This window comes from Homarus americanus, unplaced genomic scaffold (genome assembly GCF_018991925.1).
Source record: "Homarus americanus isolate GMGI-L3 unplaced genomic scaffold, GMGI_Hamer_2.0 scaffold52512, whole genome shotgun sequence".
NCBI lineage: Eukaryota > Metazoa > Arthropoda > Malacostraca > Decapoda > Nephropidae > Homarus > Homarus americanus.
The window spans coordinates 15,854,588-15,872,939 of NW_024735442.1; the positions used below are offsets into that span (position 1 = coordinate 15,854,588).

The 18,352-nt window shown below is 45.1% G+C and overlaps 1 protein-coding gene across 2 annotated transcripts in view; it reads right to left on the reverse strand.

The window, feature by feature from the left end:
- LOC121871070 (G-protein coupled receptor Mth2-like) overlaps positions 1 to 18,352 on the reverse strand; it is a 74,217-nt gene that overhangs the window by 13,510 nt on the left and 42,355 nt on the right. The window contains exons 2-5 of one of the 2 annotated variants that reach the window (XM_042373185.1): positions 14,079 to 14,199; positions 13,665 to 13,771; positions 12,539 to 12,773; positions 10,084 to 10,162 (exon numbers count right to left, since the gene is read on the reverse strand). In XM_042373185.1, the coding sequence (XP_042229119.1) occupies positions 10,084 to 10,162; positions 12,539 to 12,773; positions 13,665 to 13,771; positions 14,079 to 14,199 (542 nt within the window). Of the gene's footprint in view, positions 1 to 10,083; positions 10,163 to 12,538; positions 12,774 to 13,655; positions 13,772 to 14,078; positions 14,200 to 18,352 lie in introns of both variants that reach the window. The other variant, XM_042373184.1, reaches the window with a different exon arrangement.

An 18,352-nucleotide genomic window follows, 5' to 3' on the forward strand; every position in this document is an offset into this window, starting at 1 on the left:
CAAATAATGGTAAATATTAAGCCCTACCCTGCCCATGCCCTGTCCATGCCTTACCCTACCCTGCCCATGCCCTACCCTGCCCTGCCCATGCCCTGCCACCCGTACCTTCCCGCTGCCCCTAACTGGTTTCTGAGAATTTTGTTTTTTATTTTTTCAATGACGTCAGTAAAGTTTTCCGAGAGAGAGAGAGATTGACCCCGTCGTATAGAGAGGTGGACCTGGCGCCTCTCTCCAACATTATGTAACCGGGACGCATCCCTCTGCGTCTCCTCCTCTGGCAACGCCTTCTTCAACAACACCTGCCTGGCCTCACCTGGCTGTAACACAGCAGTCCCGGCCGTCTCCTAACTCAACTACTACTGGGCCTCCTTCCCATCTCTACTCTGACGCTGTCAGGCCTTGTGCTCCCACCGGTGCCCCCCCACAGATCATATCCCTCTTACACGAATTTACCAACCGTATTGAAAGACTCTTTGATACACTCTGTACAGCCATCTCCAACCTACACAGACTACCCCTGCCTTCAGCTGCTACCCAGTCACCCCCCTCTTCTGGTTTGACACAACCTGGTAGCCCCCCTCTTGCTCATGGCCAACTCCACCGCCGCCTGGCATCATTGCTGGCGTGGCACCTACCGAGCCTGCCCCGGTGTGCCCGGCTGTCCCCGTCCACCCACAGCAAGCCACGCCTGCTCATGGACCCGAGGACACAACCCCCGGCTCCCTATCCCCCACAGGTATGCCGGCACCTGGGGCTCATCCACTCCAGTTCTCCACATCAATTGACCACCATGAGGACATGCTAGTGAACTACGTATCTACGCCAAGAAGGACGTCCCCTACCAGCCTCTCGACGTCCCCCTTGAAACCAACACTACCGACGTTCACGCCAGCACAATCACACTAAAAGGTATGTCCCTCAATACTGTCAATGCCTATGGCTATGGCCTGGCACTTGACATTATTCGGGACCTGCCACACTTTGCCATAAACAGATAAACTGTACCGGGAATTTTCCCCCACATACTCATCATTCTGTCACTTTATGTAACTTGCTGACAAAACCCATGACCCTTCAGACTTTTACGCCCTTAACGGATGAGTCATAAAGGTAAGCATGAACTCCGCATGCTTCCCAGATGGGCGCTGTAAACGCTTCTGTGCTTCACCTTGCACAGGATGCAAGGGGGTGCCCAATAAACCTGCCCAATCGGGGGCAATCTAAAAAAAATGTAATTCGGAGATAAGGGGCACTACAGGTTACCTAATCTATTTCCTATTTAACTAGCAACCCCCGAGAAGAGATATGATATTGTTTATAAACTTGTCATTTAGATTTTGAGTAGATTTTCTTTTTATTTTTATATTTTGGGAGATGTTAGTTCTGATATTGTAAAAGGGTTACACGAATATATTAACAGGTAGAGACTTAGTGCTATAGTGGATACATTATTATTTCCTCGTGTTTGAAAGTTTGAAAGTAAAAATTTCAACCTGGAACCATATCTCATCACGGATAATACCTGTCAGCGTCACCTGCATGAATGACCAGAACCCACCTGTGCTCACCCTAAGTCAGCCTCACACACCTGTATAATTATCGTACATCGTGGCGGACGGCTGCTGCCCTTCTATGGGTCAGAGTGAAACAGGTAAGGTATAATAATTGATGGTGTTCTCAGGTAATTAAGCTTCTTTATTTTAATTTTGGTGTTTATTTACTGTATAAAGTCAGATGTTCTTGTTCTCGTAAGTTACTTAAATTGTTCTCTAAGAGAATATTCCATTATAAAGGATCTGTTTATAACATTTGTTTTTCACCCAACTTGGACTCTATTCCTAAACTACGACTTGTATATCTGAATCATTTTTGTTTTACTCTAAATAAGATTTTCACTTCAAAACTGTTTCTGATTAAACTCAAGACTGAGTCAACATCAGGCCCGTGAAGACGATGTTTCTACAGTAAATAAACTTTCTCCTTAAGTGTAGTGGCGTCACACCTCTTAAACCCCCCCCCCCCTTTCCCTTCTACCCTCCCTTCCCCCAAAGGTGAGGCCACGACCTGTCCTCTGACAGGTTGTTGTTGTTGCAATTGTTTTTGCTGTTTAATATTAGTATTGGCTTTGTTGTTATTGATGTCGATGTAATTGTTGCTGTTGTTTTCTGTTCTTGTTGATAATAACTGACACAGTTGTCTCTCCATCCGTCGTTTTGCAATTGTCTCATCGTCGCCTCTGTCGTGACAGCTGGTGGGCGTCAGTGTCAAGTGTCAACCAGTTGTACAGCCACGTTTATGACATTTCCAGGTGACTCCTGACGCCCACATGACACTGAGTTTCTCATTACCCCGCCCACCAATGTTAGTTGTTGATACTGCCTGTCTGTCTGTCTGTCTGTTGGTACTGTCTGTCTGTCTGTCCCTAAAATAACCCAAGAATGGGTATGCAGATTTGGTCAACATGTAACGAGGTGCAAATCATAACAAAACTCACCCAGTCTTACCATGGTAACGGTTGACGCCATGATAACAAAGTTTTCTTGGGCGTTAAAAAAAAATATGAAGTGAAACAATGTCCACTGGTAACCACATCGGTACACAGTAGAAGCGTCACAAAACATCTCACACACGCCTCACAAAGTCTCTAAATATTACTAATTTCTTCCAATCTTTGCACCTCTATAACCATTGCAATAAATATACTTGTCAACTAGATATAATCCTGACAGATCTGTCCTCTTATTCCACCTTAATACAACCCATGTTATACTGCCCCCCCCTATCATATTTATGTTTATCAACTCCACTGTACTGTATGTATATACTTATAATATAAATAAGTACAAAAAAAAACTAAATATCGAAGTGATAACCGTGGTAACATTCTGATTATGTTAATATTAAGATTTTTAATCGACTCTGTATCTGTGTTCTTCTGGCTAAATAAACTGTTTCAATATCAATATCAACACAGGGACACCGTAATCCACAACCCGCCAGATAGAAATCTTGTTAAGAAATTCTCGAGACCGTCAGGGAGTTCCAGTCTGGCCAGTAAGTCGACCCACACGCCATCACGATCACTCCTGACCCGAACGACGAGTGGTTAAGGTGACGAGGAACCTGGGCAATTTTCTTCCCTAATGCTTGTGGGGCTTTATTACGGTTTGTAATATTTAAAAATACCGAAGATCTTTAAAAATATATGGCGAATATGTTAAGAAACTAAACAATAAAGACTGCTTAAGTTACCTTTATTATTTTGTTTATGGACTAGCTATATATAGATCTCTGGGTCAACATGGTATGAAAAAAAAAGAACATCATTGCTTAAATCGTCTATACTCTCTTCTCCCAAGGATTTTTCTCCCTGTCCTCCTATTGGGCATCACCTCAGCCCACCCTCCTGCTGTAGGTGCTCTAGCAGGAAGGACAGACAAGCAGTAGTACTCGAGAAGGCCAAGTGGCGCCTCCAACAAGACCCCAAGTACAGACGTGTTGGTGGAGACGTAAACACCAACAACTCTCCCACCCGGTCAGCCTCGCCTCTCCTCCTTCACCATCGATACCTGATCTTGTTGTACCTGTGACGTCAATCCCCAGCTCAATATCTTACCACTTCTAACGTTCTTGGACCCTTCTGCTTATCGCTCACACCTCAGTTTCTCCTCCTTATCTCACCTTTCTTACTCCCAAGGTTCTGTCCCTAATTTTTCCTCGTCTTGTGTCTTTTGCTTATCTTCAACATCTTTTCTCCCCTTTCCCTACTTTCACGTCTCCCCTCATTCTCCTTACCTTCCAAAGCCCTCCTCCCCTCATTCTCCTTACCTTTCAAAGCCCTCCTCCCCGTTCTCATTTCCTCCCACACACGCCAGCACTTAATCTCTCACCTCCTTCGTCCTCATCTACCATTCCTTACCTCCCTACCCAGGCCACTACCCGCCTCGCCTCGGGGTAAGGAGCATCACCATCGCTGAGGTTCGACGCTGCACGTACACCACCTCTGAGAACTAGTTTCATCTACCTGCCCCCTGCCACACCTGTTGGTCATGATGAGCCACCTGCTCTGCCCTGCCCTGCTCTGCTTTCCCCTACCCTACTCTGCCCTGCCCTGCTTTCCCCTACCCTACTCTGCCCTGCCCTGCCCTGTTTTTCAGTGCCCTGTTCTACCTTTCTCTTCTCTTCTTTGCCCTGCCCTGCCCAATAGTCTGCCCTACCCCCCTGAGGCTGACCCAGAAGGTGCTGTGGGCTGTCGTGTCTCTCTACCGAGGTCTGCTGTGCATGTATCCCGCTCTGTCATGTTTTTTTTTGTTTTTTTCATGTCTGGAGTCTGTTTCAATCTGTGGGTCTGGCATTGGCTGCATTTAGTCACCTCAATAACTGCCTTTCATGACTTAACTGATAATGTTTTTCTTCATACACGTAAGATGTTTTACAAGGATTAGCTTAACTCAACCAATTGTTTTCGTTATCATTATCTTCTCTTATGTCTCGCAGTGTTCCAGTATCTTTCTTTGTCTCTCTCTGTCTGTTTTTTCCGCCTAATCTTACCTCCCTCCCTCTTCCTTCAACAATGCGCTCTCTCTCTCTCTCTCTCTCTCTCTCTCTCTCTCTCTCTGTTCTTTCTTCTTCCCCACTCTTCCTCTACTCCTCTTTCCCCTTCCTACCATCTTCCTCCACTCCCCCTCCTCCTTCCCCTTTTCTTCTTTCTCTCTCTTCCTCCTCTCTTCTTTTTCCTTCTTACCCTCTCTTTCACCACGCCTCCTCCTTCCTCCTCCTCCACCCTTCTTCTCTCTCTTCTTCCACTCTTCCTTCCGTCCTTTCTCCCCACTTCTTCTTCTTCTTCTTCTTCTTCTCTCTTCCTCTCCCTCCTCCATTAAGCTGTGTACCTGGTGGACATACTTGAGAGCCTTGGTCTTCAAACTACGCAAGACGCTGGGTCAAGTGGTCGCCCCGGGGGAAGTGGAGAAGGTGGGGGAGGAGAAGGTGAAGGAGGGGGTAAAGAGGGGGAGAGGGAGAAAGGGGGAGGAAAATGGAGGGGCGAGGAGGGAGAAGGCGAGGAAGAGGCTTAAGGAGAAGGGTTGTTGTGAGGGAGGGAGGGAGGGAGGGAGGCTAGGAGTGTTGAATGGAGTCCATGAAAGGATGGAAGGATGAGGAGAGGAAAGTAAGTAAGTAAGCAAAGGAAAGGAAAGGAAAGGAACAACACCTTCAGGATTCCTCTAAATTACTTCTTTTGGTAAATAATAGACATAAATGATATAATCACAATTCTTAATGATAAATTGACTCGAAAATTAAATGTATGAATCTTTTGATAATCCATCTTGGTATCGTAGTTTAATTACCCTAACTTAACCTAATCCAAGCCTAAACTAACCTAACCCTATCTATCCTAACGTAATCTACAACCTAATCTAAACCTAACCTTTTATAGTCACTGTTGATGACCCGTTGAGAAAATGAATAGCTAGACGCTCAGGGTTAGTCTTATAGGACCACCTTAGGCTGTGACAAGGGGGAGGGAGGGTGTGTGCGCGCAGGCCCTTCAGTATAGGATCCAGAGAATTGAGGGATTGACTTAAAACTTTATGAAGAGTAAAGTAGAGAGAGAGAGAGAGAGAGACTACAATCAAGCATCGTAAAATAATCAGAACCCCAGCACAGGTCATATTCCCATCAGACGTTCAAATAAACAAATAAAACTGGCGAATTTTAACACTCAGAATACGCCATGTTATCGTCACTGAGGGTAGAGATGGAAATGGAATGTTATCTACCTACTCAACTCTACCCCTGGCTACCTTGGACCCACACTACCGATATATGATGGATGAAATAGGGTGAGACTCTACCTACATGTATAGTCGAGCCTTAGTGGAATACACATCTCCAAAAAGGTTGATTGACTGACTGAGTGACTGATTGATTGACTGATTGAGTGAATGAATTGATTGACTGACCAATTGACTGAATAATTGAATGTTTGACTGAATGACTGACTAAATGACTGACCGACTGTTTAAGGACTCAAGAGCCGAGACAGTCATATGTATTGTGACTTAAAGAGGTGATTTGACACGTAAACTGTTGAGAATTTAAGCCGAGAGAGAGAGAGAGAGAGGGGGGGTCTGGGGGGATGACACACCTATACCGTACATTAGCCCATTGTTGCTGTTGCCAAGGTCACCACCCATCCCTTCTTCCACACACACACACACAGACACACACACTATCTGTATTATTTTTTTGTGTGTATGTACAAAATAAACACACCATCCGTTACTGTTACTTCATTGTGTTTAAAAAAGTGAGACGCTCTGAGTAGCGTCACAATGGCTCGGTGACGTAACAGTGTATGACGTCATGCGGAAAGTCACATTTTTCCTCAGTGACAAGAAGATTCAACAGTATGACTCAGGCATTTGTGGTGTGGTCAGGCTGTTGTGGTGTGGCTAGACTGTTGAAGGTATTGTATTGTGGCACACTGTTGTGATGTACTGTATGTGTTGCATTACGCTGTTGTGGTGTAGTGTATTGTGCTGTATTACTAGTACTACCACCACCACCACCACCAGTGCAGGGTGTGGTGGTGGTGGTGGTGGTGTGTTATATAACAACCCGGTGACTCGTTTTTGCGTTAAGTCATTCATGTGAGGAGCAGGAAGAGGGGGGGGGAGGAGGAGGAGGACACACACTCTCTCTCTCTCTCTCTCTCTCTCTCATTACAGTGCATTACATACCTGCACAGTCAAGTACAATAACAGGACTGAATGAAGTACAATACAATTTAAAAAACACTACGACATTACTTAAAATACAACGCCACTTAATACAACGTAGCTTAATACATTACAACAGAGATTTAATACAGTGTGGAGACGAATGTAGTAGGTTACGGTACAGCATAATGGAGTCTTTAATCACTGCACTCAACGGCGGCCGTCCTAAACCTCTTCCGCCTTCTCTTAGGGCACACACACACACAGACAGACAGACAGACAGACACACACAGACAGACAGACAGACACAGACACACACACACACACACGACTACATTACCTCCGTTCCCCCTCCCATGAGAGCCTAATTAGCATATTCACCTCGCAAATCAGGGGGAAAACTGATTTCCCTTCAGTAAATTAACCTTCGCAGACAAGGAGGGGAAGGTGAGGAAGGTGGGGAAGGTGGGGAAGGGGAGATAAGGAAGGTGAGGAGGTGGGGAGGGTGGGGGAGGGAGGTGTTTGGTCTACCGTCATATAAATCTGGACTGTCATTAATGGTTTAAAGTGTGTGTGTGTGTGTGTGTGTAGGCCCAGTCCCCCCTCGCATGACGTCACTGAGCTGGCTGGCGGGACGTGGTCGAGACTCTAACACGACTGCATTAATTATCGTTTCGTGAGTTTATATTTTTGTTTTTTTAATATTTGAAGATCTTGTTTTTGTTTCTTTTCTCGGGTGTTAAAAGTTTGAGATGAAGTCACTGATGTTAAGTATCGTAATTCAAGCTTTGTTTTGTGTTTTAAATGTCGTAAAGGGAGATTTTTTAATTGATTCCCCCCCCCCCCACACACACAAAGCGGTGTCTTGAGTGAGTGGTGTCTTGAGTGAGGGAGCGAGGACCTGACACAGACCGCCACGCCCTCCTGAAGACATGGACGACACCTGGCAGGAGACGACTGATAAGACAATCAGCTCAGTCAGGCGCAGAGTGGTCCTCCCCCCTACCTCCTTCCTTTCCTCTCAATCCCCCTTCGTTTTCCGCCCTGCCTTTCGCTCCTCCGTCCGCCTGACCTGCTTATCGCTCCTCCGCTCCTGGCTCGTCAACACCTCGGAGTGATCCCCATCAAATTAACCTTCGGAATTAGAGCAGCTTTACTTTATGGCCTGGTCAGTGCAGCTCCCTCGCGATATATGAGAAATTTTACCTTGGTTGTTGGAAAGCGTCTCTTTCTCTTTTCCCTCACCTCCTCCTCTTCCTCCGTTCCTCCTCATCTTCCTTCTCCTCCTCATCCTCCCCCGTCCTTTCCTCCTTCCCCCGTCCCTCGTCCCTCTTCTTCTCCTTCTCCGTTACCTCCTCTTCGTCACGTTCGAAATGACGATCTCGCTAAATTTCGACGGATTTATTCGCCTCGTTTGGAATAAGTTTTCCGACTATGCAGATTACAGCACCTTAGACGACCTGACCATGGGTGGGTGGAGAGAGAGAGAGAGAGAGAGAGAGAGAGAGAGAGAGAGAGAGAGAGAGACCCTCATTATCACAAATTTGTAATCTAATTTTTCTCCCTAACCGAACATGTTTGACCACATCTACATCCCATAACCAATAAACCACAACGTTAAATTTACCTTCCATCTTTGTGTCGCACTGTAAGGGAAGACATTTGGATACGTTTTCACATCTCCATCAAGGGAAAAAAAAATTAAATAACGTTGGGATATTTGAGAATCCACCGTCGTAACTTAAGGGAACCAGTTAAGGTACGCGGGACATTTAACGTAAGATCCTTAGAGACTTGTGGCCTTAAGGACCCTGACGTGGCGGATCACTCCATCAGGAAGGCGTGTAATGAGTGATGTGTCAGGGCATCAGTACGCACGAGCCGGGTCAAGATGGTGTTGAGGAGGAAGAGGAGGAAGGATTATTACGGAGGACATAGATAGATAGATAGATAGACAGACAGATAGATAGATAGATAGATAGACAGATAGATAGATAGATACATAGACAGATAGATAGATAGATAGATAATTCTCCAAAGCCTTTTTTATGATGCAATAGTAATCTTCCAGGAACTCTCTCTTTCTCTCTCTCTCTCTCACACGAAGCAATGAGTGAGGCTTTCCAGGCGTCAGGTGTGGACTCATTATCTCACCATCTGGACCAGCTGGCTCCTGTAAACAAACACCCACCCCCTCCTCCCCCACCCCCTTACCCTCTCCCCACTACCTCCATCCCCTACCTCCTAGCACCCCCCCTCCCCCTTCTAGTCTTGCGTAACAACACTGGATGCCTGAGAGAGAAGAAAACAGTGAGGTACCAAATTTAATCACGTCGGGAAAGTTTCGTTTTTTAAAGGAATAATTATGACCTTCACCTTTGACCTATTGACCCCAAACACCTAAGGAATAGATAGATAGATAGATTGATAGATAGATAGATAGATAATAAGGAAATTTACACTAAAGGATTAAATAATGCTAAAGAGAACAAGAAGAGGATAAAAGAAGTGGATAAGCAATAAAAACAGATAATAATACAGGATAAAGAAGGAAATTATAGAAAAATCGGATACAAATGATATAACAAAGACGAACAACACTAAGAATATTATTATCATTGTTTGAGGTAGAAAACCAGTGATAAAGAGAGAATAAGTCGATAATGGTGAGTAAACATTAGGAAGGAGAGACAATACAACATCTACTCTCAATAATTTCGGTAAATATTGAAAGAATAGGGGGGAAAAATAACCTATGTTTGCTCGGTGGGATTATGACGTTTTTAGGCAGTGGAGCGGGAAGAGAGAAAACGTAAGTGGATGTAATGGGTAACTCAATTATTTTGGGGGGCGTCTGGTCGGGTACATTTCTTGAAGTGTGTGTGTGTGTGTGTGTGTGTTCACCTTAAGTGCAATATTTTAAGAAATACTTATATTTTTATCAGGAAATGTATATAATGGTTAAAAAACTAACAAGGACATTGATAATCTCACTCTAAGAAGCAATAATAATAATAATAATAATAATAATAATAATAATACATTTTCATTTCCCTAACCCCTCTACCAACCCCCTTACAGCTGTTATCTTCACGCCTCCCTTCACGCCCATACTCTCCCCACCCCACCACCCTCATCTTACATTCCCTACTTTCTTCCTCTCCCTTACGTATCTCTATCCTCCCCTTGTTCACCCTTCTCCCTATATTCTCACCCTACCTCGCCCCCTCCTCCTCCTTATCTCCTCATCTACTCTCATTCTCTGTCTTTTCATTCCACACATTCCCTTCCCACATGTCCGTCCGTACCTCCCTTCCACCCCATCCCCAGGCCCCTACACCAAAACAAAAGGTATATCACTGACCAGATTGTGAGGAAGACGTTGAAACAAATCACGTTGAGCCAGAGGAACGCTGACAGGTACCAGAAGTGCATAAACACAGCTGCGGGACAGTGCCAGAAGGATTAGACACTTTCCAATCATATATATTAGAATTAGATACATTTCAACTAGAATTAGGAACTTTAGAATTGGATTTAGACGTGAGAATTAGAATTAGACACTTTAGAATTGAATTTAGACGTGAGAATTAGAATTGCTATCTTGAAAATTAACTATTGGGATAAAAATTTGGATCCATAAACAGAATTAAGATATATATAAGAATTAGATACAATGGAATTAGACACTTTAGAATTAGACACAAATAATTAAAATGTTTAGAATCAGAATTAGAATTAGACACTTAAGAATTAAACTCATGAAAATAGTATTAGACAATCAAAATAATAATTAGACACTTTAGAAATAGAATTAAATGGAGTTTTAGAATTTACACCTGTGCCTTGATTAACAGACAAAGATACAGACACAAAGACACATACAGGTACAGACACAGGTACAGACACAGGTCAAGACACAGGTCAAGACACAGACAGGTACAGACACAGGTAAAGACACAGACAGGTACAGATACAGGTAAAGATACAGACAGGTACAGACATAGACAGGTACAGACACAGACAGGTACAGACACAGACAGGTACAGACACAGGTCAAGACACAGACAGGTACAGACACAGGTAAAGACACAGACAGGTACACACACAGACAGGTACAGACACAGACAGGTACAGATACAGACAGGTACAGGCACAGGTCAAGACACAGACAGGTACAGACACAGGTCAAGACACAGACAGGTACAGACACAGGTACAGACACAAAAGGAAGAGGTGATGTTACACTTTAAAATAACCACAATTGCTGATGCACATGAGACAAACACAAACAAACAAAATACAAACACACACACAAACAAACATAATACAAACACACACAAACAAACAAAATTCAAACACACACAAACAAACAAACCTTCTTACACCCTTGGTAGAGAAAACCTTCATACAATTGTGACTACCTGAGGAGAAGGGGGGTGGGGGGGTGGGGGGGGGGTTGAGGGAGGGGAGCTAGGGGGGTCATAAAAACCAACTGATAAATCTCCTTAACTAGTGAACCATGTGGTAATTGGCCAATTTACCTGGCGAGTTCTGTGACTACCTATGTAATGACTGTCATGGCTTGTAATTATTGACAGTTGCTTTGTTCTAGTGTTTTGAGAGTGTAGGAAGGGGGGAGGGTGTGGGTGGTGTAGGTGGGGAGGGAGGGTGTAGGTGTGTAGGTGGGGAGAGGGAGGGTGTAGGTGGGGAGGGAGGGTGTAGGTGGGGAGGGGAGGGGTGTGGGTGGGGAGAGGGAGGGTGTGGTGGGGAAGGGGAGGTGGGGTGGGAGAGGGAGGGAGGGAGTGTGAGGTGTAGCTAGGAGGGAAATGGGAGGGAGAAGGGAGGTAGGAAGGAGGGAGGGTATTTTTATTGTGGTTCTAGGAGGGGAGTGGGAGGGAGGATGTGTTTTTTTTTAGGTTAACACATTTATTGACAAAGCTTGTAGAATAGTTTGCCGATGCTAAGTAACTCAGTCAGGTCTTGATACTGAGGGTGGTATCACTTCTCACTGCCACACAGGACAGAGGTTCATACACAAAGAAATACATCATATTCATTAACAGTATATATAGGTCAGAGTCATGTGGGTTGCTGGGAGGGAAGTGAGAAGGAGAATGTGGTGATGATGGGAGAGGTAGGAGGGAGAGAGAGAGAGAGAGAGAGGGTGAAGACTGTGTGGAATGGGTATGGAGACGGGTGTCGCTTGGGTGGAACAAAGCGTGGGACTGGCTGAACCCGTGTCAAGAGCGAGGCGTGGGTAGTGGGCCGTGAGTGAGTGTGTGTGTTCTTGTTCACTGTGAGGGTCGTTGTTCAGGGTAGAGAACGGGGTAGAGAGGAGATAAAGAAGGGAAGAAGAGAGAGAGAGAGAGAGAGAGAGAGAGAGAGAGAGGCGGGGGGGATATGGGAGAGAGAAAGAGAATGAAAGTAAAGGAGGTTTTACATAATGAGTGACAGATGGTGTGTGGTTAAGTACTGGAAACTGATGTCGTATATATCACACCCATTCATCTCTCTCTCTCTCTCTCTCTCTCTCTCTCTCTCTCTCTCTCATCCTTCAACTCAAATGTATTTTTAGCCCCGACAGTTAAAAAATAAAATAAAATCGATATCAAGATTTTCTAAGAATTTACCCTCGAAACTGTTTTAGAAAATTTAGTCTTGACAACTTCGAAGGAAATTTTACCTGGAAGAAACTCATGGCAAAGTGGACGACGAAGTGTAAACAAACCATCAGGAACCTCGACCTAAGCCTCCTTCCTGCAGCAGTTACTTTCCCTCTCCTTCCCACTCCCTCCCACTCGCTCCTTCCCACTCACCTATTATCACGCAGGCCGTCATGGAGAGGAGGTGGGTGGCCATCTGCACAATTACGGTGGAAGTCTGGGCTACACAGAGGGCGAAGACGCTACACATGAGACATCTCCCCAGCAGGTCTCTCAGTTCCACCACCAGGCAATACGCCAGCAGCGTCGCCGCCAGGAACACCGCGGAGATGATCAGGCCGACGGGATAGAGTGTCTGATACACTACTCGGTCGAAGCTAGATTCTGTCTGTGGGAAAGAAGACACGATAGAAGGTGCTTGCATGAGTGGTTAGTGAAGGAAGGAAGGAAGGATAGAAGATGTTTGCATGAGTGGTTAGTGAAGGAAGGAAGGAAGGAAGACAGGATAAAAGGTGCTTGAATGAGTGGTTAGTGAAGGAAGGAAGGAAGGAAGAAAGGATAGAAGATGTTTGCATGAGTGGTTAGTGAAGGAAGGAAGGAAGGAAGACAGGATAAAAGGTGCTTGAATGAGTGGTTAGTGAAGGAAGGAAGGAAGGAAGGATAGAAGATGTTTGCATGAGTGGTTAGTGAAGGAAGGAAGGAAGGAAGAAAGGATAGAAGATGTTTGCATGAGTGGTTAGTGAAGGAAGGAAGGAAGGAAGACAGGATAAAAGGTGCTTGAATGAGTGGTTAGTGAAGGAAGGAAGGAAGGAAGGATAGAAGATGTTTGCATGAGTGGTTAGTGAAGGTAGGAAGGAAGGTAGGAAGGAATTAAAGATAGAAGGTGTTTGGGTTAATGGTTGTTGACTGCATGTAAAGGTAATGTTAGGTTAGGTTAGGTTAGTTTAGATAAGGTCTTTAGATTAAGTGAATATGACTACCTGTTTCATTTATTAATTACATCACCTGCGCGTATACCAGTGTTATTATTTTTTAATGTGTTGTATTTTGAACAATGTTTTAAGAGTTTATTTAAGCTTGAACTAAGGCAGTGTTCAGTCCTCAGAGTATGTGTTCAACAGGTTCGCTCCATAGGTGTTCAACTGTACATTCCGGGTTATATTAGTGTTCACAAATTTCTAGACAATAAGTGAGAGAAAGTTCCTCATCCTAGGCAATAAGTGAGAGAAAGTTCCTTATTCTAGACAATAAGTGAGAAAAAGTTCCTCACCGTTCTCACCATATCAGGGAAACAGACGATGGCCTCCATGTGTTCACCGGTAGACAGGAGACAGAACTTGTCCCCCGCCATCTTCCTGTCAGCATTAGACGGTACCAGCAACTGACCTGTGACGGAAGAAGTGACGTGTTTTAATGTATTAGAAGGAAGACAAGTTTTGGGGGAAGACAACGTTTTTTGACGTAGGAGTTAGGAGAAGACAACTTTTTTTTTATATAGGAGTTAAGAGAAGAAAACTGTTTTTGATATACGAGTTAGGAGAAGACAAGGTTTCTTTACAAAGCCAAGAAGAAAACGTTTCCTATAACTGACAAATAAGAAGACAACGTTTGCTATACATGATACAGAATTAAACATTAGAGAGAGGAGGGAGGGAAGGAGAGAGAGAGAGACAAGGGGAGGGGAGCTACTGACCATCAGGGAGGAGGTAGAAGGTGTCCTCAGGCCCTACATCCGGCTGCAGGTTGTAGAAGGTACAGTTGGGGAAGCCTGCCTTCACTTTGTACGCGAACTGATACTCTACAGGCTGTCCGTCCTGCAATGCGGTAATAGTTTCTGTAATGGTTCCTGTAACTCCAAGCTTTGTCAATAAATTTGTTAAACTAAAAAACTGTAACATGGTACTAGTTTATGTAATGTGGTACACTGGTAGGTAATGGTTCCTGTAATGTGGAGGCATCTCAAGGCACTTGAAAACTTTCACCAACATAGTTTAAGTTCCATTCACCGAGTTCACTGGGAAGATAAGAGAACAAATGCCAGTATTCTCGCTGACACCAACTGTAGGAGCATCGAGGCTACCATTATTCATGAACAACTACGCTGGACTGGCCATGTTACCCGCATGGACGACAGTAGACTGCCAAAGCAGCTACTTCACAGTCACTTAACGAATAGTAAATGTAACGCTGGCGGGCAATTGAAAAGGTATAAGGATAGTCTTAAAACAAACCTGAAAAAGTGCCAAATCGACCCCCTCACCTGGGAGACAATTACTCCACACCACAACGCTTGGAGGAGCACCACGAGTGTAACAATAATTATATAAAAAAGGTTTAATTATTTATTTTCTATTCTTTTTTTTCTTATTTATTTTCTTTTACTACTTGTATTTTTTTTTACTTTTACTTTTTCTTTATTATCCAATTCTCTTTACTTCTCTGTTCGTTATACTCGTAAGACTAGTGAGATGAGGAAGATTAGGGGTGGAGGAAGACTGGGAGAGAGGGAGAGACTTGTTTATGTTTGAGGGGAGAGTGTGAGTGGAGGGAAGAAGGTTGTGGTCAGTGGTGGAGGCCTACAGTCGGCTCTCACACCAAGGGGAGACCAGGAGGTGGATAACTGAGGTGGATAGCTAGGGACTAAGATACAACACATAACAGAGGGGAAATATGAAATAGTTATTATTTTCGACTCATTGTATTACTGCATAATACCAAAGACATGCATGACAATGTTTTAGTCAACACAAGGGAATTGAGAACTAATCATAACGGTTCTTCGTTTATTAACGACGTTACTCAAATTGAACAGTTACATTGTTACACGAGAAGGCGTCAATACTTTCGAATTAGCCCGACTGCATACCGAGGCAGAAAAGCACCAGTGCGGGAAAGACACTGCCGCCGCCCCTCCCGCACTACATGTAGCCCTCCACACGTGCACCATCAGTGAACGACCCTGCCGGTCCCGTATCGACCTCTCGAGTCACCTCAGAGCACATCAACGAAGGTTAAATAACTCATATCACTGTATCATAGCTGGATGATAGTCATACTCGATCCCGGGTGATGGCAAAGTAGTAGTAGTAGTAGTGAGAGAAAAAAAGTAATGATGCGTAGATTATGTAGACAGAGTGTGCTCAGGATGATAATGAATCACGCAGATTGACCAACCCCACCCACCAACACCCCACCAAATCACCATTAACCACCACTACCATGACACTTGCAACCTCTACCAAATACTACCACCAACAAACCCCACCCCAACTAACTATAAACCACAACCACCACAACCCACCACCAATTATAACCACATAGATGATAGTGTAGTTGATGTGAGTAGATGACAGTGTAGTTGGAAATTAACCAGTGTGGGCGTGGTGTGGCTAGTGTAGTGTAGATGACAGTGTAGTTGATGTGTAGTGTAGAATGAGCGTTGATGATGGCGTAAATGCCACTATTACTCTACCACCATTACACGCCACTACCTACCAGGCAGCACCCCAATGAGCACCACAATACTACCACCACAACCCCACCCTACCACTATAACCACACCACCACAACCCCACTACCACTATAACCACACACCACCACAACCCCACTGCCACTATAACCACACCACCACAACCCCTACCACCACAACCACACCACCACAACGCCACTATACAACCACACCAACACAACCCTGCCACCTAGCCACACCACCACAAACCCCCTGCAACCACACCACACAACCCACACTGGCTTACACCACCGCAGCCCCACACTACAACCACACGCACCTCATACGCATTATGCCACTACAACCACACCACCTCATACCCACCCTGCAACCACACCACCACGCTTCCCTGCCACCTACAACCACACCACCTCAACCTACCATTACCATACCCGCAATACCCTGCAACCACACCACCACATTACTACCACCTACTGGCCACACCGCACATTTACTACTGCTAGCACACCATCAGCCCCACCACAATGCCATACCACAACCCACCTGGCCGCCTGCCTGGCCCCACTACACTATAACCACACCACAACCCACTACCACTACAACCCACCCACCACAACCCCCCACTACCACTACAGCCACACCACCACAACCCCTTCACCACTATAACCACACCTACAACCCACAACCACACCACCTCAGCCCACCACCATTGCGTACCACAACCCACTACTACAACCACACCACCACAGCCCCACTACTACAACCACACCACCTCAGCCACCACTGTTATATGCCTATTGCTGCTACCATCAGCCCCTTTTACCACTGCAACCACCACTTTGTTCCTACCGCCTGTGCACCACCACTGCCTACTAATACACACCATCTGACACCACCATTGCCATACCCCACACCACACAACCCCTGCCACTGCTCACCACCCACAACCCCACTACCCACTTCTGTGCAACCATTACTGCTTCATAACCCACTACCCACTACAACCCCCTACACACCACCACAACCCCACTACTATAACCCACCACCACATTTCCACTCACCACTACCAACCACCACCACAACCTTACACCACCTGACCCACCACCACAACCCCACTACTGCTTCCCCCTTACCAACCCCTTTCCACCCAACCCCACACCTACAACCCTCCTGTTCCCTCCAACTTCTGTCTTCTACATACAACCCCACTGCTACACTTCTCAGGCAGGTCGCACTGTTCACCCTGTTTATATTTCGACCTTGTATTCTGGTCCCAGCTGTCTCGGCAATCTATTAAAATTACTCATTAATCATCATTTGGTCATAAATGGCTTTAACAGAGTGATGAAAAATTTCTGGTATTCATCGAAACATTGCGTCGTAACGCGTATATCACCGTTGCTTGCATGTGGGGTTTGAGTTAATAGGGTGTGGTGGTACCCCGGTAACCGTCTGCACGTGCCACACACTTCTTCATTGGTGGTGGCCTGGTCTGTCATGCACTGTGGCTGGTCCATTCACTTTTGGCTTAATGAGATGTGCCTCTGAACTACTTCTTGAAAGTTTGAGGGGCACTGTCCTGTTAAGTAATATGCAGAGACTTTTGGTGCCAGGACTGTGTAGTGAATCTTTAAGTTGTTTACATGATCCTGTACCAATTGGCTCAGTGATATAACTTTAGGGATATTGGCGCAGTTTTTTCGCAATACAGTGGATAAATCTATGCTATCGTGTTTTGTGCATCATACTGCTGGAGATTTTTTGCTGTTGTAATCAGGAGCACCTTAACCTGAAGTTATGCATTATTTGACTTATGAACTGGGTACCACCCGTGCTCATCACCAGGCACGTCGCGGAACCGTGTGCGTGACATCAGCAGAGATTGGCTGAGCCGACTTTATGCGCGATCAAACATTTATTTTTATATAGCAGGCAAGCAGTAATTCGTTTATCAACCGTATACCGTTCCATACTGGCTCGCCAGTACCTAACATTTCCGCTGTTTTATTTTATCCATCTCCTCTCCACCTCCTTTCGTTTCTCCTCCTTTACTCCTTCCTTTCCTGTCACTAAACGCCACTTCCTTTTATCCTCCATTTCGTCTGCCCTTAACATATATATCGCGTCATGGCTGGAAACTGAGATCACTGAAGCATCTATTTCCTTCTTCTCTCCTCCCTCCCTTCCACAACTTCCTTCATCCTCTTTTTTCCTCACCTCATAAAATGGAAGGAAATAACCAGGCTTCTTGTGGGAAGGTTCACACAATCTTGCTCATGTTAAACACCTGTCGAGGCCTATTCTGGTACTGATGTGTGTTTGGCAGCCACGCCGTCAAGATGTAACACCCATCACCTCTATTCCATTAACCGCCACTACCATACACAGCCCCACTACCTACTGTACACCACCACACCACCACTATGACCACTTACAAACACACTACCACTACAGCCACACACACTCAACACACCAATTACCATACCACAACCCCACTA